Below are 22,889 nucleotides of genomic sequence, written 5' to 3' on the forward strand. Positions count from 1 at the left end.
CAACAAGCCTGAAAAGATGCCAAAACCACGAGGCAACCAGGTTTTAAGAGAGGAAGATGAAGGAGTTTTGGAATTGACCCAAAATGGCCAATAAAACTACAGTTTCAAGTCAGTAACCACTCCCACTGAGGCAGGCAGGCTGCTCAATGTTTTTCACTGCCACTGATCAACAGAGAGACTTCCCTTTAGCCCAAGCAAAAAATGGCCTCACAGAAACTTACAAACAGTTCAAGAACAGCAAGCCTGCAACTGAACTTTTTTAAATCTCAGAAAAGTGGGAAAAAAGCAAGATTTTTTTTTTTCAGAAACTTCAGAAAATATAGTTGAAATTAAATTACTTTATAGCCAAGCCATAAGAAAGAATGTTATCTTTCAGTTTCAGTGCAGTAACAGACACACTGTCTACAACTAGAGGTTCACTGTTTTGTCTTGGAAGTGTTTTTATTGTTTTATTGTTTTATGACTTCCAGCATCAGCCTTAGATCTAAGAAAAGCCCTTGTTTATGTATTTTCACAGGTAGATGCTAAATGCTAGCTTCTTCTCATTTTCTTCAGCCTCCATACATCTCAGTCTCTCTGTTGATTCTATTTCTAAACCCTTGGCCACCAGTTCAAGTCTGTTTAACTCCAGATGGATTTTTATGTCCTCTGTGGAAAGGTTGAACTGTCCATTTTTTGAGAGTTGTACATTCCCAAGGCCAGTCTGATTGTCCTCCTGGTTGCTGATTTATGACACAGCTGTGACTAAGGCTGCAATCATTTCTGCTTTAGTCAGGTTGGCATGCACTAGTCCTTTGTCTTGACACATCTCAGATAACTGGCTCCTTGACAGCTTATTTATTTTATTTATTTATTTATTTGCAGTTGGTTTACCAGGATAGTCCATTGGGCCAAGATGAACCCGTTTTCAATGGAGTCCTGGGGAGAAAAGCTCCAAAAACAGGGTTACATATTTTTTAGATATGTATTACAATATTTACAAAATTATACGGTTAGAGCATCATACTGGTGATAAACATTACAGATGATACAAACTAGAAAAAGGGAGATCCATATTACTATATTTACAAATTTATACAGTTAAGAGTATAACATTCAGGTGACATTACAGATGAAACAGACTAGAAAATGAACGTTTCAATAGGGATACTGAGAAGCCATTGTGTCTTAGGTAGCTAGCTAGGGAAACAAAAGTTAGGAGAGGCAGAAGCTAGGAAGTTCATGGAAAGGAGGAGGAAGGAGGCAAGGCAGTGTAGAATTATGATGGATGGGTGCAAGAGCATTCCCACTGGGTTAGTAGATGAAAGTGAAGAGATTTTTTGAATATAAAGAGGTTGAAAGTGGTATGAATGGCTGGAGGTAGGGAGATCCAGAGACGTGCTAGACCATAGAATAGGAGATTTTTTCCTGGGGGTCGAGTTGGTTTATATAATTCAATTAGGTTTTGGTTATTAGATCTGAGTACTCTGTTGGGGAGGTGCATTTTAAAGGCAGAGGAAAGGGATGGACAAAGGAAGGGTTTAAAGATGAGCTTATGAGCAAGAGTAAGTTGAGAATAGATGAGTTGGTTGGGTAGTTCTAGCCATCTTAGTTTGTAGAGAGAACAGTGGTGGGTAGATGCTTTATGACTAGTAGCAAATTTGGCTATTTTGTTGTAGCATGAGGAAAGTTGTGTTTTGAGGGAAGATTGTAGGTTAGTCAGGAGTGGGGCTCCATATAGAAGAGTGGGGATAAGAAATGTGGAAGAGAGAGTGATTTTAGTAGAGGGTGTAAGGAAGCAATTTTGTCGGTAGAGCATGCCTAGTTTTGGTGAGTTTTTTTTATATTTAGGTATATGTGGGAGTTGAATTTAAGCTGACTATCAACTTGAACCCCAAGTAACTTGGCCTCTGGCATCAATTCCAAGGATATGTTGTTGTTGCTAGTGATTGAAAAAGAGTTTGTGTTGATAGAGATGAGTTTAGAGCAAGTAAATACCATTAATTTGGTTTTAGAGGCATTGAGTGCTAGGTGGTTTTCTTTCATCCATTGTTCAGTGATTGAGAATGCGTCTTGTGTAAGCTTTTGGAGAACTGGGATGGATATGGCAGAGCAGATAATAGTTGAAGCATCTGCATACTGGATGATATTAGAGAATGGGATAGAATTGTGGAAGTCATTTATGAATATGTTAAATAGAAGAGGACCCAATATGGAACCTTGGGGGACCCCAGTTGGGGTTTTAAGGAATGAGGAGGTGGATTTTTTCCATTTGACTGCTTGAAATCTATTAGATAAGTAACTAGAGAACCAGTTCAATGAGGAGGGAGATAGGTTAAGCTGGGAGAGTTTAGTTAAAAGTAGTTTGTGAGAGATAGTGTCAAAGGCCTTTGAGTGGTCCAATAGCAGGGTAGAAACAATGTGACTGGAGTCCCGGGCTTTATTTATAGTTTCTAAGAAGGAGAGGAGGGCTGTCATAGTGCTGTGGCTGGGTCTAAAACCATGCTGAGTTGGAGTCGGCAGGTGATTGTCCAAGAGGTAAGGTAGGAGCTGCAGATGGATACACTTTTCTAGGAGTTTAGAGATGGGAGACAGGATAGCTATGGGACGGAAGTTTGTCGTACTGTTATTATTGCCACCTTTATGCAAAGGTATGATAAAGGCTTTTTTCCAAATTTGGGGTACTGTGCTTTCTTGGATAGAGTGGTTGATTTGAATACTAATAGGGTAGGCAATGGCTTCTGCAGCTATGCTAAGGAAGTATGAAGGAATATTGTCTGGGGCATTAGAGCATGGCTTTAGTTTCTGGAGGCGTTTTTTTATGGTAGATGTGGGAATAGTGAGAAAGGTGGAGGAAGGGGAGGTAGGGTATTAGAGGATGGTGCTATTAGAGAGGAAGTGAGAGTGGTGATGGGAGTGAAGGGAAGGGTGTTGATAGAGGAGGATGGGGTGAGGTCGAGGATGAGTTGGTGTCGGAGAATGAGGAGGTTAATTTGAAAATAGAGTTAATGAAAAAGTAGTTGAATTGTGTAGCCAAGTCCATGTCAGTAGCTTTGGGATCTGGGTTGGGGTTGACTATTTTGCCAGGGTTGATAAGGGTAGAGATTCCTTTCCAGAATTTTTGAGGATTTGTTTTATTAGTATTTTGGAGTATGGAAAAGTAGTTCTGTTGATCAGTGATAACAAGCCTTTTTACTTTGTTTCTAAGTGTTTTGAATTCATTATGGATGAGTGGAGATTTATTTTTCTGGTAAAGTGTCCAGACTTTATCTCTATGTCGCATGGCTGTTAGTGTGTTTTTGGTTAGCCAGGGGGTGGCTTTTAGTTTTATTCTTTTAGTCCTTAAAGGAGCATGGTAGTCTAGGAGGTTTAAGAAGGTTGTGTTGAAGTGGGCCACAGCATTATTTAGAGGTAAAGTTTTTAGAATGTTCCAGTCAACTACTTTTAGAGAGTCAGAGAAAGCTATTGGGTTGAAGTTTTTGTGGTTGTAGGTAGTAATATAATTATGTGTTCTCTGTAAAGGCACAGGGAGTCGGTATGTGAAGATGGGTAGGTGATCACTAAGGGAGTCTGGAAGTGTACCACTATCAGAGAAATAATGGGGGTGAGAGACTAAGATCCAGTCTAGAATGCTACCATTGGAAAGAGTTTTTGAGGGGCGGGTTATGTTGTTAATTAGCTGTGAGAAGTTATAAAGGTTGATATTAAGTGGGTTTGTGGAAGACTGAATGGAGGACCAATTGATATTTGTGTCACCCAAAATTATGATTTCATTGCTAATGTTGGTGGAGAGCCAGAATAGGATATTCTCGAGTGTGGTAATATTATCTCCAGGGGGGATATACAGGGAGGCTATACATATGTGCTTGTATTTATTGACTTGAAGTAGTGATAGGAGTAGTTCAGCATTATTGAAATTTGGGATGGATTTGTTATAAGGGGTGACTGACAAGGAGGATGAGTATAGTAGAGCTACTCCACCTCCTTTTTTGTGGGATCTATCTTTTCTGATGATTGAGTAGTTTGTTGGTATTATTTCATGGTCTTTTATTTGGGGTATTAGCCAAGTTTCAGAGATAGATAGGATATCAGGTTTATTATGTGAAAGCCAAGCATGAAGGTTTGAGACTTTATTTACTATGCTTTGGGAGTTTAGAGAGGTGAATAGTATAGACTTATCTATGGTGGTAGAGGTGGAGGGGCCTGGGTTTGGGTGGATATCTCCTGATAGTAGAGTAGTTAGTAGATATAGGGTCAGGTTGGAGAGGTGTTTGGACAGCTTGGAGTTTAGGCTGGGCTTTATTATGTTGATAAAGGATTTGTTAGCTACTATGGTGGTATGATGTTTTTGATGGTTGATAAGTTTATAAGTAAAGAGTAGATGGCTTTGTATAGGATAAAGATGGGGAGATATTGTGGTGTGTGGTTTTAAAGGAGGTGAGTTGAGATGTATTGTTATGTGAAAAGCCTGTGAGTGGTTAATGTATATGGGCTGGGTGAGGTAGTAAATGTAGACTCTATTGAGGAGAAGTAGTAGTAGAGTGGAGGAGGATATGGCTTTTGGGAATATTGTATAGATGGCTTTTGAAAAAGCAAGAAATGAAGAAAATAGTCAAAAGTTGCTAAGTGGTTGCAAGTAAACGTTTAGGAGCAGGAGGGTTCTATGCACTGGCGGTAGGTATGTCTCTGAATAATTGTAGGAGGGTAGTATAAAGTAATGGTTTATATGGGCGGGGTTAGGTAGTGGGTGTAGGTTTGAGTAGAGGACACTAATTGGTGAAGTAGGGTTTTCTAGGGGGATGAGTGATGGTTAGAATGGGTGGGGTAAGGGAGTGGATATAGAGAGAGAGTTGTGGAGTGTAATTGGATAGGTGATGTAGTGGGTGTGGTTATGAAGGTATAACTGTAGAGGTACTGGGGGCAGGTGGGAATTGGGAGCAGGGTAAGGGAGCAGAGTGAGCCCATAGGGCAAACAGAGTGGGAAGAGCCAAGGAAGGCAGGATGAGAGGGTAGGGGAGCAGAGTGAGCCCGTAGGGCGAATGGAGCGGGAAGAGCCAAGGAAAGCAGGATGAGAGCGAGAGTCTATCAGTGAACTGTTGAATGGAGAAGGTAAGTACAAGGGACAGGGGATTTAGTGGGATGGAGTTGCCAACGACGTTTGGAAAAGGGAGAGAGAAAAGAAAAAAGGGAATTTAAAACATGTATAGAATACTAGAGAGTAAAGTAAAAGATATGGGAAATCGGGAATAGTGGGGAGAGGGTGCCACCTAGTGGACAAATGCTGAAATGCACCTGTGATTTCACCAGGGTAGATCCCTAGGCTGGATTATGTTTTAGGGAGAGAGTCTGGTAAAAAGTGAGCTAGAGGAGGGCTAATATTGGAAGTACAGGGTTAATTAGTGTTTGGCTGCTGGGTTTCCTGGCAAGGGAGCATACTGAACGGCTAGCAGGGCTTTAGAATTATTTAATAATACAAGGTTAGCAGTGGTTGTACATACTTTCTTGAGTTCTTCTATGAGGAGCTTAGTCCTATTCCCATACGGGGATGAGGCAATATAGCTTGTTATGTTTTAGGTTAGGTATAGGCAACCAAGCCAGGCGTAGTCACAGGGAGTATTGCAGGGTTAGAAAGCTGGAGAAGAGGAGAGAATGTAGAGAGAGAAATTGCACTTTGGTTAAACAGTTACAGAAACACATTGGCCCACAGTTACAGAAACACATTGGCCCACAATAGCATATACTTGCCATACTCCTCTGCTGACATCCTTTCCTGCTCTCCCTGACAACTAAGCTAACAAAAAGAATAAAACTATTGTGATATGAAACTCTGAATGTTCACTGTGTGACTGATTGAAAGTACAAACACCTTCCTTAGTGACCACTGTTTACAGGCTACATGAATTCAATATCCCATCTCTGCCACCAATATATGTAATGTGGATATCCCACCACTGCCCGCCAATATATGTGATGTCTCAGCCTACACAGTGTCACCAAATAAATATGCAAGTACTCTCAAAACTTAAATATGTCTCACAAATATCAGACACACTGAAAGGTTTAAATATATTTAATTATACATAATAAAAAAACAAGAAGATGCTCAGTATAAAATCACTGTAACATTAGAATTCAAAATCACAGGAAATATTTAAAACAACTCTCAAATAAATAAAGAAAAACATCTAAAGTAAGTACTTTGCTATATTCCTGACTATATCTAGAGAATTACTATATCATAATTAACTTACTTACAGAGCAAGCAAGGCAGGTGTGATGAGTGGGTCTTCCAGCTGATGTCATCAGGTTAAATAAAAATACAGAATACACAGCCTCTCTCAGAGAGTTCTTAAACTAATGTCTCAAATATTACTGCTGGGATAGCTTGCAGGATGACATCACTTCTTGTCATCTGACTCTATCCCAGGTGAAAAACAACCATTGATGCAGCTGGTAGCATTTAGCATCTGCCTGTGAAAATATGTAAACAAGGGCTTTTCTTAGATCTAAGGCAGATCCTGGAAGTCATAAAACAATAAAAACACTTCCAAGACAATACAGTGAACCTCTAGTTCTAGACAATGTGTCTGTTACTGCACTGAAACTGAAAGATACCATCCTTTTTTATGGTGTGGCTATAAAGTAATTTAATTTCAACTATTTTTTCTGAAGTTTTCCAAGTTAACTTTCTGTATTCCAGTTACCCATTTTAAAATATATACATATAAACAGTTACAATAGTGCATGTACATTTCTGTTCTGTTCTAGTAGAGTACACTGTGGATACATTTTTAAAGCTCAGTACGTTACAACCCTTTTCAGCACACACTTCTGTACTAGCAGTTTGATACACACATAACATACAGTTCTAATACATTTGTAACACAAGCATATGAATCATGTTGATATTCACAAATGACATATAATTATTTACACAATTCCAGAGAGCTGGGCTGTCAGTATCTCCTTTTGTGACACATGTGAATACACAGTCTTTTTTCAAATAACCCATGTAAATACTCTCTGACATCCATAAGCCTGTAGAAATGGACAATATTTTGAATTTTATTTTAGTTGATGTACATTCCCAAAGTTTCTCATTGATGTAGCTTTTAAAACGGCACACTGCAGTACAAATACTGGGCTAGTTTTAGAAACTTAGTATTTTGGCTTTGTAGAGAGTAGCACTGACTTGCAGTGCTAATGCTGCATTTCAGACTGTAATTTACAAAGAATACTTTTCATGGATTTCTTATGTATATTTCATTATGGACTTTTGTGCACTGTGCCGAGCCACAAGGCACCTCAGTGTGGTATCTCCACTATCAGTGAACCATCCTCCCCAGCAACATAATGTTGCAATGATGCTAAGCTAGACACAAGACTATAGCTGGAGCTCATAATAATTTGATTGATGAATTATATAAAAATACAGGGAATCTCTTTATAATGCCTGCTGTAGATAAACAGTGTAGCTACAACAGCAAACCTACATTTGAAGTTCACTTAATGACAGAACCGCACCAGTATGCCTGATATCTTGACATATAATGCTAAGTTACAGGGCTGCCCACTCTAGCTCAGCAATGCCTGCTCACTTTTGTGATTCATGTGTTGAGCTATTGTGGACACTAAATGTCAATGTTTTCAGCTGAGTATGAAGCTGTTTGGTCTTCCAAGATAGCTATAAACTAATCAACAGCTTAAGTAAGTCCACTGTCTGGATGCCAGCAAAGAAGAAATTTATAGAACCTGAAAGAAATTGACCAGAAAAGGTGGAAAGAACAGTGGCTGGGAAGAATCCTGCAGCTGTTCAGTAAAAAGGAGTTCAAACGTCAGCTTTGGTTAAAGAGATGGCTTCCAGTAATTTAAAGGAAAAATAAATCAAATGTACTCAGAGGCGATTAATATAAATGAAACATTGAAGGAGTATATAAACCTAGATAACAAAAGACTGTGAAAAATGGAAGAAGCTTTAACTAGCTGTTCAGATAAATTGATAAAACTGCAAAAATCAGAGGCTGAAATGAAGAAAAGGCTGGTTGAGTATGAGACCTCAAAAAGAGCTTTTTCAAAAAACAGAAGCATTAAAAGGCAGAGCACAAAATGAAAACCTGATAGTTCTGCTGTACCAGAGAAACTGGAAGGAACAGATTGTGTTCATTTTATGAAAGCACAAATAAGAAACTGGCCTGTGTTCCACAGCATGATCTGTTATATGAGTAGGCAAATCATCTGTATGCTACACACCTGGCCATGGGAAAGCAGCTAAGACCTGCATTAATAAAGATCATACCAGCAAAAAAAAGTTGATCCGGACAAAACTGTGTCAGAAAGAAAATTATTAAAAATGGGAGACAGTGGAGTATTTGTGGAAAATGATTATTCTTTGTATGCCAGGCAGAAGAGAAGTAAATTTATCCCATCAATCACGGAATAATGAGAGACAGGTGTGAGATTCAAGCTGTTGTATCCAGTTGTCTTCAGAATATTTTTCCTGGAGCATCAAATACATTTTTGATGCAGAGCAGGCTAAGGAGGAAATAAAAAAAGATTTATTGAACAAAAAGTGAACCACCAGAAAGAAGGAGGACTATGTTTCTCATTCTTCTGATAAGAAAGCACACAAAGAGACTTTGCCAGTGAAACCTTTTCCAGTGTTCCAAAGGAAACTGCTTGACAGAAAAAAAGCACAGGAGGTGACTAGAAGAATAAGGAGTACCTTGGATTTGAACTGGAGTCTGATGTTGAGAGGGGGAGATGTAAAGAAGTAAGCAACAGTAATACTGAAATTAATGAATAAACAAGTGACTATAAAGCAAAGAAGAACTGTTGTTGACTTTGTTAAACTTGTGAGTGGACTGTAAAGCATATACCCCACTTTATATCATTAATGTTTTGAATGATACTAAAAGGGAAAAGGTAACTGTAATGAAAGCAATTTTTGTCCTTATTAATATTTGCATAAAACATTTTGTGATAAATACTGCATGTTATGTATTGTGAAGCAATTTTGTGTTGTATGTAGTCAGGGATATTTTAAATGTGTGTGGGGGGGGGCTCTTTTTAGTAATTTTTGTATGTGTTAAAAAAATAAAAGTAAACATATTTTTAGTTGTAAGAAATATATGCTTTACAGTAAAACAAGAGAAATTAGGCTGCACAAAAGCAAGTTTAATTGTTAATAGGCTGTGATCTTGGGCTACTGGGGTGGGGGTGCTAGGTGTAAAAGTGCACTGATTATGTAATATGTAGAAAAAAATATTTTATTTTTTACACGAGACTGCCTAGATTAATGCCCTTAGCTTAAGTTATAACCAAGAGTCTTTGTAAGCAAATAGGCTTGAAATATAAGACAAAATGATAAACGTAATAACAAAATGCTAAGTTTCTTACGACTGTAACAATATTACTTTGTTTTTTGTCCATTAGCAAATGTTCAATGAGATTCAAGAAGTCTGCAGCTAAAGGGAGTTGTATATTCTGTTCTGAATGAAATTGAAATTTACAAAGATTCATTGCTGACTATGTTTACATGGAGATGAACTGTCTGCAGGTGCAAGCAGCCAATCTTGAGAGTTGTGAATGTTCTTTGCAGGGGGAATGCAAAGCTTAAAGGTATCATGGCAGCAGCTCAGTGAAAATAATGAAGTGAGTAAGAGATAGCAGTCCAGCAAGCAGCCTTAATATGTTAATGCATTTAACAGAAGAGTGCACATTTGGTTTTATTTAAAGACGCTAATGCACTTTTTCTTAGGGCTAAAAGTTAATGTTTTTTTGAATTCAAGCAAGCTGTTTTTCACATCTGGAAGGGGAATAGAGATAAGAAAAGAACAGACAGCAATTAGTGTAAGTGGGAACACGACTTTTTCATGCTCTTGAGCTTGGGTAACCTTAATTTATTTTAGGTAATGTCTTTGGGTGCAGCTGTTGATTTAGGGCAGTTATTCCTATCTGAAAGGATACATTTCATTTTTTGAAGATGTACACAGTTTTATGTGTTTGTTCTAAGTTGAAGGGGTGTTCTAAAGATGTAAATATTTTTTTTGTCTGAGGGTTTTCATTAAAAAAATCTTGAAAATGTGAAACAGGTTCAAAGGAAGATGAAAAGGTACAACTGTATAAAAGATCAGCCTGCCAGACATTAGTGTTTGCATATAACATGGAAGCTGGATATACACATGCAAAAAAACTGACGTGTAACAGGCAGGAACAGTAGCTTTTTATTAAAATTGCTACGCTATCAATAATATCTTGGACATGCATCGTGCAAATAGCAATGTTGCAGGAAACACATTAGCAAAGAAATGAGCATGTGAATTTGACAAAGAAAGGATTCCAGAATAGATATTCAGCAGAATATCAGGGACAAAGGAAAAAAGGACGTAATTATACTAATTGCTTGAGGGACTCCAATAGTGATAGAAGAGGGGAAAAAAGACAATAATGGTAGATATGTAGTAATAGGGGGCTCTTGGCAAGCGAGGAGCATTAAACTGGCATGTGTTAATATTCCAGGAAAAACTGGAGCTTAAAAAATATTAACAGAAATAGTCAGCTTTCACCAGAGAATATCATGTATAGGGAAGGACTGGAACTTGATTTACAATAGTGAGGATGTCTTGGGGACCTAGAAGGGAAAATATAACAAAAGTGGGTAGATTTTTTACAAAAAATATGAAAGTATTTGTTATGGAAGATGTGAATTCAGTTGTAGGAACTCTAATAGAATGTATATATTATTCCCCAAAGTACAATAAATGGGCTAGACTAGATAGAAATTATATTTCACTTCACAGGAACATGTGCATTTAACTGAAAGCTTCAACACACATACAATAACTATTTCAGATTACTCACAGATAAAAAACAAGATAAAAATACAGGGTAATGAAGTAAAAAATGCAACACTGGTGCTTTCTCACCTACCTGTTAAAAATAGTGAAATGTAAAGAATGGAGAGTAGAACTCATTCAAGAGTTATTAGGGAAGATGTGGATGTCTTCAGAAGTTATAGCAAGTGAGTGGGATAAAATGAAAATGGAGTTTAAATATCGGGTAGAAATGAAAGAGAAAGTTATATGGTAAAGAAGTAATAGGAATTACTTAAAAGGGGCTGACAAAGGTTAAAGTATTGTATAATAAGGGTAGTCTCACAGAACAAGAACAGGAGCAAACGGAGAGTGCTAAAGAAAAAATAAGGGAGTAGCTGGATAATATTTATGAGTTTAGAAAGACTGATGATAAGCAACTATTTTTAATGATATGTCCAGAGCACAAAAACTTTTAGCACAATGACTTAGGCAACAGAAAGGAGAAATGGTTGTCATCAAATTTTAAGGAGCCTATAACAAGAAAAACAACCAGAGATCCCACAGAGGTATTAGAGGTATTTTGTAAATTTTATGAAACTTTATGAAAATTTGTATAAAGCAGAGTAATGTGTAAATAAAGAGTAAGAAGCTGTTTATATTAAAGCAAAAGGTGATTTTATTAATCATGACCAACTGTTTCTAATTGCACTTAGCCATAGTGAAGCCTTGTGCTTTGACAAGAAATTTTGAATTTCATTTCTCTTACCCCTTCACCTCACCCTTTTCAGTTTACCACATCTCAATTAATGCTAAAAATTATGGCCTATAAAGACTGTATTTATACTCAGTCTTATGAAATATTGGCAAGTGCATTCATGTTAAGTACTGTAGCTTGCTGTAATGTGCTGCTTTTCTAATGTCTGTTTTCTTTTAAAATACATTATAACCAGTAACTAGACAACTGCAGTAACTCATTTAGGTGACACAGCACCCACCATGGCATTTTAATGATAAATGTAGCCTTTCAATATGGTATTCAGCACTTATGCATGTATGCTAAATCTGTAGAGCTCAAATATCCTTTGGATAGCTACCAATTAAGTGTCATTCCTCTTTAAAGTTTCCATATTCTTTTTCATTTTTTTGGTGTGGTATCAGATGCCAGCATTCATACAGGGTTACAGCATACTTGCATAAAGAGAGTTCTGGAATGTACTTCAGCAGTTGTCATTTCTGTATTCATATATACCATTACTCCCTTCTTCTTGTAACTATTTATTTCATAATGCTTGTTTTTTCCTCATTTTGGCCTCAATGCATTAATTAATATATGCCAAACAACACTAACTCAAATCCCAGTTCAATGAGCCTGATGTGTTGAAGTTAATAATAACCAAAAACATAGCCTTTCGGAAACATCCAGGTTCACAGACTAACTGATAGAAAACCATGCTCTTAGGGGCAACATCATTCTAACAAGTTAAGACATAAAAACTGTAGGTAGGAAAAATACTGCAGACACTTAAGAACTTCAAAACTTCCTGTTGAGGAGGTACCAACTTGAGGTTGTTTTTCATCTGGGAGGGAACCCACTCAGAACTGGACATTTTCCTTCAGAAAATAGATTCCCAGCATACAGTTCTTGGAGTTCACTCTGCCTGACAAGGGCACAGAGATCTATTTCTTGGATCTCACCATTTCCTTAGACACTGAAAAGAAAACCTTTAGCTCCAACCTGTACAGAAAAGAAACATTCTGAGACAACTACCTTAACTACCAAAGTCAGCACCCTCCCTTCATGAAAAAGAACATCATTCAGGGACAGTGCATTAGAATTAGCAGGATCACCAGCAATGACCAGACCTTTCTCAAAGAATGTTCTCTGTTAAAACAGTTACTCCTAGAGAGGCACTATCCAGACCACATCATAAATTCCCAAATACAATTTGTGGTCCAAAACAGCAACATCAAGTACCTGCCCATTTTTCAAAGCAGGTTCACACCAGCACCTGCCCAAACTTCCAGAAAGTACACCAATATTTCCAATCCATATTTCTGTGGACGCAACCACACTCAAGGAAATCCTTAGCAAACACTGGAGGATCATTGCAGTGCCCACATTGGCTCATGCCTGTGGGTGCTAAGGGGGGTCTGCCCAATCTGTGTGGTGGATTCAATGGTGTGTTTCAGATTGCATGACCTTTTGTAGCTGAATGATGGTGCTGTCCCCCAAACTGGTTTTATTTAAAACCATTCTGATGAAGTTCAATTATGTATAGTCTAAAAAATGGAAGTGCTCAATGGGAAATAAATGGACTGATCACACTTGTAAGTTTTGTTGATTGCTAAATTACTTTTTAAGAACTGAACTGCTTGACTTGACTGCACTCCTCTGCTTATTGCATGTCGAAGAAATAAAGCTGTATTTTAAAAGGAATCCACGGCCTCAGGTTGGTTCTTCCTCAACTGGAAGTTTTGAAGTTCTTAATCATTCCAACAACCTCATTGCTGTTACATAGTACACACACTCAGACTATACTACCAAAAGAGGATTTCTTTATTTACATTTGTTTACTGGGGTAGTGCATTGATCATTACTGACCAGTTTCAGGAGAGGTAAAACACTAGTTTCTTTGGCCAGTATTTCACTTTTGCTGATTTGGAGTTTTTGGTCAGTATGTTGTTACCTGAGCTGAGTTCATGGAATCAGGATCTGAGTGACTAGACTGCGGAATAAATGATCTCCTGCTCAGTATTTCCATGAAACTCTGCTTTAAAATTCTGTATAGTCATGATTACAAATGATTTTATGATAGCATGTGAAAACCATAAATGAAAGAATATTTTTTTAAGAGATGATAAACCCATAAAGATAATTTCCTACACTAGGAAAATATGCCTTTCTAATTAAAAACAGGAACATTATTATTCTAACTTATTTATGTACATAACAAGATTGTGTCCATCACATAAATAGTGTCTACATTTTTCATTCATTATTTCGTAAGATTTAACTTTAGGCCTCATCTGAAAGTTTTCCTTCAAAAGTTCAAACAGAGGCCATTTGTATGATACAGGATCTCTCGTGAAGGTACAGTACACCAAATGTGCAATATGAGTTATTTCTTAAGATGTAACTTTAGGGCTCAAATTAATGTTTTCATTCAAGATTTAAAGCAGAAGCCAAGTGTGAAATTACTCTCTGATGAAGGCACAGTGCACCATATGTGTCATTGCTATGGAGATACAGTAAAAAATCTGTTATCAGTAATATTGCTTTTATGGTCAACTGGTACTTTCCTTAATCACTGTCTTTATGTCTTTTTATTAATACATTGAAGATTATGGGGTGAGTGGGGCACTAGTCCCCATATGAAACAAAAATCCTTATTAGTTTCATCTGGTTCATTAACCGGTGCTAGAATGTGATATATTTACAATGTGCTCATGCTTTAATAATGAGGAAGTGAATTTAAAATTGCAATACTTGACTGCTGTGTTTTCATTGGAAATGTGCTTAACTCAATGGCTCTTTTATTTTAAGAGGGATTTTTGACTGCTTCTACACAATTGACTTACATCTGTGTGCTACACTTCACTTTTGTCAGTTCTGTAACTATTGTGCCACTGACAGAATACAGTTTTGTTACAGTTGTATTGTATTACTTGTCTGTGCTGTGGTTCAGGACCAGACTAATTATATGTATAGAGTTATATGACATACTTTAATCAATTACATATTGTGTCTTCAATTCTGTTTTATAAATACAGTAAACCTTTTAGAGGCAAGTTTTATGAATTAAAAAAAAATATCCTGCAGCACATGCAGAATGGCATTCAGAAAATTATTTCTGACTCTGATCTATATGAAAGAAACACAGAACTGACAAAGTATGCAAATAAAATCACTTAAATTTCTAAAGACTTGCGCTGGATAAGGAAATTGCAATATAACTGCATTTATGACAACTGACTCATTGTCCTCCACAGAATACCTTATTTGACTTATTTGTTATTCGTTCCTTTTAGCATTCAGTTTGGAAATAAATAAGCAAATGAACAAGATGCTATTTCTGAAATGGACTATATGGGGGGGGGGGTAATAATAAATAGTGAATAAAATATAAGATAAGAGCTTACCTGTGTTTTTGTTTTCCACACGATTGTGACATGTAATTTTACTTTTTGTTGATAGGCTTTCATTCTCTGCAAAGAAAGCAACAAGATATCACACTGACCACTTTTGTATGTGTTTAATGTGTTATAGACATGTGTGCTGCATTGAACAGTACTTTTCAGTTCCAGGTTGTTTTGATATTGTTTTATTAGGTCAACCAGTTAATAGCAACAGAGAAAAACAAGTGAAAAGAGACACATTTGTTACATTACAAGATCAGACCATCACATATTTGCATCTTTTAGATCCACTGTATAGGATGAAAGACTTGCAAGTTTTTGACCATTGTAGGTTCATAGGTAAGTACTAGGCTAGCTGTCCTTATGGGCCATTTTAAGCCTAGCCAGTTTTGCTTTGGTTATTGAATTAAACTATCTCATTTAGTGTTTGACTGGCCTTACCCATCCCATGGTTTAATATTATATATTAACCCTAGTGAGAATAACTGAAATCATATTTTGAGCGGACCAATGTATGGGATAAAGTATTTAGGAACTGCCTCTGTCCATTAGTAGTACAGGAGGAAGTCCTGAGTAAATGTAATGTTTCCCATCCATAGATCCAAGTTGCTCTTAAATATCAACAGTATGAGCTTTACTTTACTTGTATAGGGAGTCTGCTCCAGAACACTAGCATTGTCTGCAAAATAAACCTGTCCCTCCAAACCATTCTTTTAACGTTGTAATAGAGGTTTAGATCTCAAGTGTTTCTGATGCCGTTTGACTTGGTGATGTGCAGTTAATCCATCAGTACTGGATTTGGAGGATGACTTACATGCCAGACACAGGTCATCTCTAAGCAGTCTGTAGGATACCAACTATAGAGACAGCACTTTGAGTGAGCAAGCTAAGGAGAGTAGTATTGCTGGAAATGAATCCATTCTCATGTCTTGTTGAATACCTTCACAAGGTGGACCCCGTTTTTCACAAAGAGGTCTAAATAGAGAGATGATAAATTAGCAAGGAAAGGAGACTAGTATTGCTGGAAATGAATTCATCCTCAAGTCTTGGTGAGTACCTTCACATGGTGGACCCTGTTTTTCACAAAATCTCACTAAGACAACACTGATATATAGACTGTATTTTAGCATATATCATGCACGGAAGTAGGTTAAAAAATAAAAATTCTGGGTGCACAACACCCAGGATACAAAACTGCCCAATCCTGGTAGGCACACTGGTGCCAGGACTGGAAACAAATGACAGTGTAGAATCCTCAATACATGGAAACATTCCTACAATGGGGCTAAGCCAGGACCAGAGGGAGGATGGCCCCCCTGTTGAAGGAAATAGTACTCCACAAAAATCACAAAAAACAATAGGCCAAAAAAGAGCCGTAAAGATGATAGAGTGGACTATTGAGGATAAGAAATAAATTATGTATTGTTACTATTATGCAAGAAGCCCATAATTCCTAGACAGAAGGTATACAAAAAGATTAAGAGAGAAATTAGAGGAAAGAAAAATACTTGCAGAAGAAAAACTGTCAAAAGCTTCAAATAAAACTTTGTGTTAATTAATACAATAGAGTTATGAAAAACATTATATAGACAAAGAAACCTTAGGCAGTTTGGAAAAAGAAGTGACTGAAGAAGTATGAAAATATAAAGAACAAAATCTAGAGATTTTTGAAAGGTATAAAAAAATATGGACATGGGAAAGAGAGATCTGATATGGTGCAATATTTATGCAAAGGAGAAAGCCAAATTAATTAATACAAAAAGCATTCCCCCAAAATATTCAAAGAGAACTATAGGCAAACACAACCAGATGTGGAAAATTTTCACAATACAAAAAATAAGATCACAAAGAGGGAACGTAGAACAGAATATTAGTAAAGCAGAAGTTAAAAAAATAGAAACTGAAGTTATGGAATACCTGCGAAGTGAAGGACTTAGTGTAGAAAGTCTAACACAGGTTATATCATAGTATGATGGAACAAAGAGTCCCCCAAGTAAATAGAAACAGGAGGAGCAGGAGACATCTGAAGAAGAAATATGGACATGGGAAAGAAAAAGAGATTTAATGTGGTGCAATAGATATGCAAAGGAGAAAGCAGAACTAATCAATAAAAAAAGAGCAGCACCAATGATATTTGAAGAGAAATACAGGCAAAGGCATCCAGATATGTAAAATCTTACAATACAAAAAAATAAGAAAACAAAGAGGAAAAGTAGAAAAGAGGATTAGTAATGGAGAAGTTAAAGAAATAGAAACTGAGGTTATGGATTATCTGCAAAGTGAAGGATTTAGTGTAGAAAATCTAACTCTGATAATATCACAACAGGATAGAGCAATGGATCTCAAAATTAAGGAGAAATCCAAGGAGCGGGAAACATCTGATCAGTTGCCATATGAAGATACGCTGGAGCCTTCCAAAGGAAACCAGTACAAAAGTTCAGCTGGGGTTGAACAGCAAGGGAAGGAGCAGGAAACAGTGGCACCTCTAACACAGTCAGTGTTGTGGAGGGATAGGACAATGAGTTCCAATATGAATGAGAAATAGATGACACAGGATGAAACTGAAGAGAATGTGGCACAGGATGATGCTCTGGAACTTTCTATAGAATGCCTGGAGGAAATGGAGAACAAAGAATGCACCCTCACTTGATCTTTAGAGAAGAGTTGCTTGATTTAATAGAGATGGAAAGACACTGAGATCAATGAAAGAAACAATCTACAGAAAGTCAATAAAACCCCAAATGTTAGAAGTTAGATAAAACAAATGAACACAGTAATTAGGACTGTTCAAAGAGATTCATGTGATATAATAGAAGTAGATAGGATATTTTACTGTGCAGCTAAATTAATAACAGATAAAGTCTTACCACAAAAATACAGGGCAGTAAGGGAAAGGAAGGGAAGAAATCAAATGCCATCATGGAAGTATTGAATAGAGAAAACTATACAGCAATTAAGACATGTCACTGTGGTGCTGCGGTAACGTTGTCACCTCACAGTAAGACGCTGTCCGGTTCGATTCTCAGCTAGAGCGTCTTCTGTGTGGAGACATGCATGAATGGGCGTACCTTCGTTGAAGGTTGTGCGTCAGGGCTGGTAACTCGTCACGTAAAAATCAACTACCAATCATTAGCGGACCGGAGTTCCGCTGTGGCGACCCCTAACTGGGAAAAGCCGAAAGACACAAACAAACTGTTACAACAGTATAGAAGAGGGAAGAGATAACAAAAATACTCAGAAGGATAGACGTGATAAAAGCAATGCACAGTATCAGAACAGCTCAGGATCTATCATGCACTATCACAAATGATAAACTAAAAATATCAGCACGGGCAGAAAAACTTAGAAGATATGCAGATAAATATAAAGGAAAAGTATAAAAACTGGGGTCTATATTATAAAAACGAAAGTTTACTTACCCGAATACCTAAACGTTGACACATATTCCATGAATCGCATATACACCCAACACCCTAAACCGTGACATTCAAAAAGTCAAACTGTCATACTTGTCCCACCCCACCGCCCGCTACATACTACCTACAAAAATAAACTAAATAAACCACATACATACACTAACCAAAACCCTACTTCTAACTCTAAACCAAACCCTTCTTCTAACCCTACACTAACTCTTACATATACCATCATGTATGCACTTAACTTAACCCGCACCCTAACCCTAAGGTCAGTAACTATCACACACTTACTTTAAAAAGCTGAACCCAAACAAACTAAATAATCCACACACATACACTTAACAACCCTACTTCTAACCCAACACTAAATCTAACATACATTACCATCTATGCACTTACATTAACCTGCACCCTAACCCTAAGGTCTGTAACTATCGCACACTTACCTTATGGAGCTATACTGCAGAAGGGCCAACCATGACGATTCAATGTTTCTGCTTTCGCGCTTCTGGACAATCAATGTTTTCCTGGTTCAATGAAGATGGGTCGACGTTTAGGCGTTTGGGTAAGTAAACGTTCGTCTTTATGATATAGACTCTAAAAACTGATGACGTAAAAAAATGTTTTATAGAAAATTAGGAAACAAGGCACAAGGAATTGAAACACCACCAAAAAGAGAAGAAACAGATACATTTTGGAGAAATATCTATGAAGATCCTGTGGAACATAACAATGATACTAAATGAATTGAAGAAGTAAAAGAAAGAAAAACAAGTTCAAATGTACAGTAAATTAAATGGGATGAAGTAACAACAAGAGAGACTAAAACAAAGTTAAGAAAAGCTTCTAATTGGAAAACCCCAGGCCCAGATGCAATACCCCAACTTCTGGTTAAAAGTATTAGCATCTTTACATTAAGATTTAACCATGAGTAAGAACTATTTATATGCACACCCCAAACAGACACCAACCTGGTTAATAACAGGGAAAACAATACTCCTACTTAAGAGCGAACCTGCAAGTTATCCTAAAAACTATAGACCAATAACTTGCCTTCCAATGTTGTATAAACTATATACTAGAATTGATGCCGACAGAGTTTATAGTCATTTAGAAGAAAACTCAGTCATGGCAATAGACAAAAGGGTAACAAGTCGTATGGATCAAAGGATCATTTACTGTTAATCAAAGTCATAATGGAGAACTGTAAAAAAGGGGAAGAATTGAAATATGGCATGGATAGACTACAAAAATGCATTTGACAGCATCCCACATTCATGGATAAAAGAGTGCTTAAAAAGGTATAAGATACACCCTACACTGATCAATTACATTACAATAACCGTGAAGTTAAGCCATGATAAAGGACAAACTATTATTCCAGTGATAACAATTCAAAGGGGAATATTCTAGGATGACTCCTTGTCACCACTGTTTTTTTGTCTTGTCCCTATCCCATTAAGCTGTCTATTTAACAGATTAGATCATGGCTACAATTCGGCTCCCAGAAAACAAAATGTAAACACTTCTCATCTTCTTTTTATGGATGATTTAAAACTGTATCTTTTGATAAGGAACTGAAAGCACAACTGCAAGTGATCAATTTTTTTTCAGATGATATAAGAACATAATTTAGTCTTGATAAATGTGCAAAAGCAACTTTCAAAGCAGGAGTGCTGCAGCACCAAGAAAACATCGGTTTGGGACTGGAATGTGATATAAAAGAACTAGAGCAAGAGGGAGTATATGAATATTTGGGAATTGATGAAGGCTCAACAATAAAACATGAACAAATGTGAATAAAACCTAGTAAGAAATATTTCAGAAGACTAAAATTAATATTGAAAACAGTGTTGACATCTAGGAACAACGTCCAAGCTATAAACCAATTTGCTCTTTCGGACCTAAGTTACAGTTTTCAAGTGACAGACTGGCCTCAAAAGGTGTTGGATCAGTTGGACAGGAAAACAAGCAGGATGCTTCATGCTTATCAAATGATTTATAAAGATTAGTGTATACCAAGACTATATAGTCCCCATTCTAAAGGAGGTATGAGCCTCCTTGAAACTGATTACATGTACAGCTCTGCAATTGTAGGAATGCACACATATCTGCTGACCTCACAAAATCCAAATGTAGTGAAAGTTTTAAAACATGAGGAAAATAAATCTAAGATGATTTCCCTGCTTAGTTTAGCAGAAGGATACTGGTGTCAAGTGGGAATGGAAATCATATTAGAAGTTAATAAAATTCAGGCAGCAACTGAATGTGCCAAAAACAGAAGAAAGAATGTAAGGTGAAGGATCAGATGAGAAGGCAAGAAATGTGGAAAATGCATAAATATAGTTGCAGATATAGAAAACTATTGGAATGACTTCATATTAATCAGGATTCAATGCAGGAATGGTTAAGAAGAGGCCAATTTAAACCAATAGATGAAAGGTTAATACTGGTGGCCCAAGATAGTGGGCTACATACAAGTTGGTTTACAAAGTCCAATGAACATGTGGGAGAAACAGACAAATGTAGGTTTTGTAAAACAGAATTAGAAACAGTCGCACATCTTGTTGCTTGTTGTAATATACTAATGGCAGAAGGACTGTATACTGAAAGGCATAATAATGTGGCAAGACTGTTGCATTGAGGATTGTCCAAGCATTATAATATTAAAGTAACTGAAAAGCACTGGAAACATGAGCCACAAAGCTTTATAGAAAGTGATGAAGTTTATATCACATGGGATCACCCATTACCAAGAGTTCAAAAATAGATGCGAGAAATACAGATATAGTAGTCCATGAAAAGAAGACAAAAGTAGCATTGATCATTGAAACTGCTACACCCAGGGCCAGTGACTACAGTGTCTTATGTACAGAGATATACAAACTCATAAAATACCAGGATTTGCAGGCAGAAATGAGGGCAATTTGGAAGAAGGATACTCAGACAGTTGATATAGTAGTAAGAGCAAAGAATTTACAATCATACCTAGATATGTTACTGATGCATGTAACTCTGTATGAATTGCAGAAGGAATCATTACTGGGCACATTGTGGATGCTACAAAGAGCACTCCTGGCCAACTTCAAAGATTTAAATAATACTCATTTCTTGAACTTTAATCATACTTTGGAATGGGTTCATTCCAGTCATGATGTTAGAAACCCAAAAGAGAAATTAAAAAAGGAAGAAGACATATTGTTTAGAGCTTATATCCTTTCAGTAGGCACCTCTGCGGGTGTTGCAGTTTTTGCAAGTGACTGGAAGGATACATACCAAAGGAAGTATTATACTCAATGACTGGGCAAATGAAGGTGAAGTAAAATGGAACAATGACATTCTTACATCTCTATACAATCCCTTTCTTTATAAGCTGCGCAATATAAAAGGACTTTCTTACAACAATGGACACTTGTTGGTTGAAAGGTCACTGTCCACATAATTTCCCAAATCCCAAATAATTGGGTCAAATCTTAGGGGCATATTGTTAATGTGTAAGTTCCCAGGGTAGATCTTCAGGATGGCTAAATCTCTTGGGGATTCAATGATTGCTCCTAGCTTGCAGTCATCTGCAAACTTAAGTCAGTCAGAGCCCTTTGGTAATTAGTATTTGGCATTTGGTATGTAGAACTGTGCATAGATATATAATACATACATTTGGGTTAGACAGAATTCCATAAGAATGGAAGTGTGATATCAGAAGTTGAGGTAAGACTTTTTTATCTAATGGTTGCTATTGCATACTTCTGCCAGCAGGCAGCGTCACTGAGTCCTTTGATTTTCATTCTGGGCATTTTAGATAAAACAAGTTGCCTTAATGCTCTACATCTAACAATGTGTTCTACAGAATACTGCTGACTATACAGAAGTCATGTCAGTGAACTGCTATCAAAATGAAAAACTCTGAAACTCTGTAGTATAAGGCAAAACTATTGGTTATTTAGTTAGAGTTAGGGAAAACTGAATGAAGTGTTTGATGGTGCAAGTAAGAAATGCACAAAAAAACTGGTAAAATTGGGTTTGAGGCTTTCATAGACTGAGATAGCAAATCAGATTTTTTTTTCCATTTTCATTCTGTGGAATTGTATCTGGATGTATTTCCTGCTATAAGCTTCACATGTCAACATCATTAAGAGCTATGCCTACCTGTAAAGGTAATGAGCTTTTGGGAACCATGCAATTCTGTTTTGCAGACTGTCACCTTACACCTCTCTCACCTCTACATACATTCACACACACACACACACACACACACACACACACACACACACACACACACACACACACACACACACACACACACGCACATGCACGCATGCACACACACACACACACACACACACACACACACACACACACACACACACACACACACACACACACACACACACACACACACACACACATTCAGTCCTCAGCACTACCTGTCTGTTAAACTCTCTGGCACTTACTTCTAACACGATCTGCTAAATACAAGCTTTTGATTATGTTCAGTAACACAGATGGCCGATGTAAATTTTGCAGTCAAGCTATACTCTGA

General features: G+C 37.1%; 1 protein-coding gene across 3 annotated transcripts in view; it reads right to left on the bottom strand.

Annotated features, from left to right (window-relative positions):
• ELF5 (E74 like ETS transcription factor 5) overlaps positions 1 to 22,889 on the bottom strand; it is a 128,468-nt gene that overhangs the window by 23,273 nt on the left and 82,306 nt on the right. For all 3 annotated transcript variants that reach the window (XM_044082636.1, XM_044082635.1, XM_044082634.1), the window contains one exon: positions 14,934 to 14,999. In XM_044082636.1, the coding sequence (XP_043938571.1) occupies positions 14,934 to 14,999 (66 nt within the window). The remainder of the gene's footprint in view (positions 1 to 14,933; positions 15,000 to 22,889) is intronic.

Source organism: Protopterus annectens, chromosome 9.part0 (assembly GCF_019279795.1).
Source record: "Protopterus annectens isolate FY-2018-M chromosome 9.part0, PAN1.0, whole genome shotgun sequence".
NCBI lineage: Eukaryota > Metazoa > Chordata > Ceratodontiformes > Protopteridae > Protopterus > Protopterus annectens.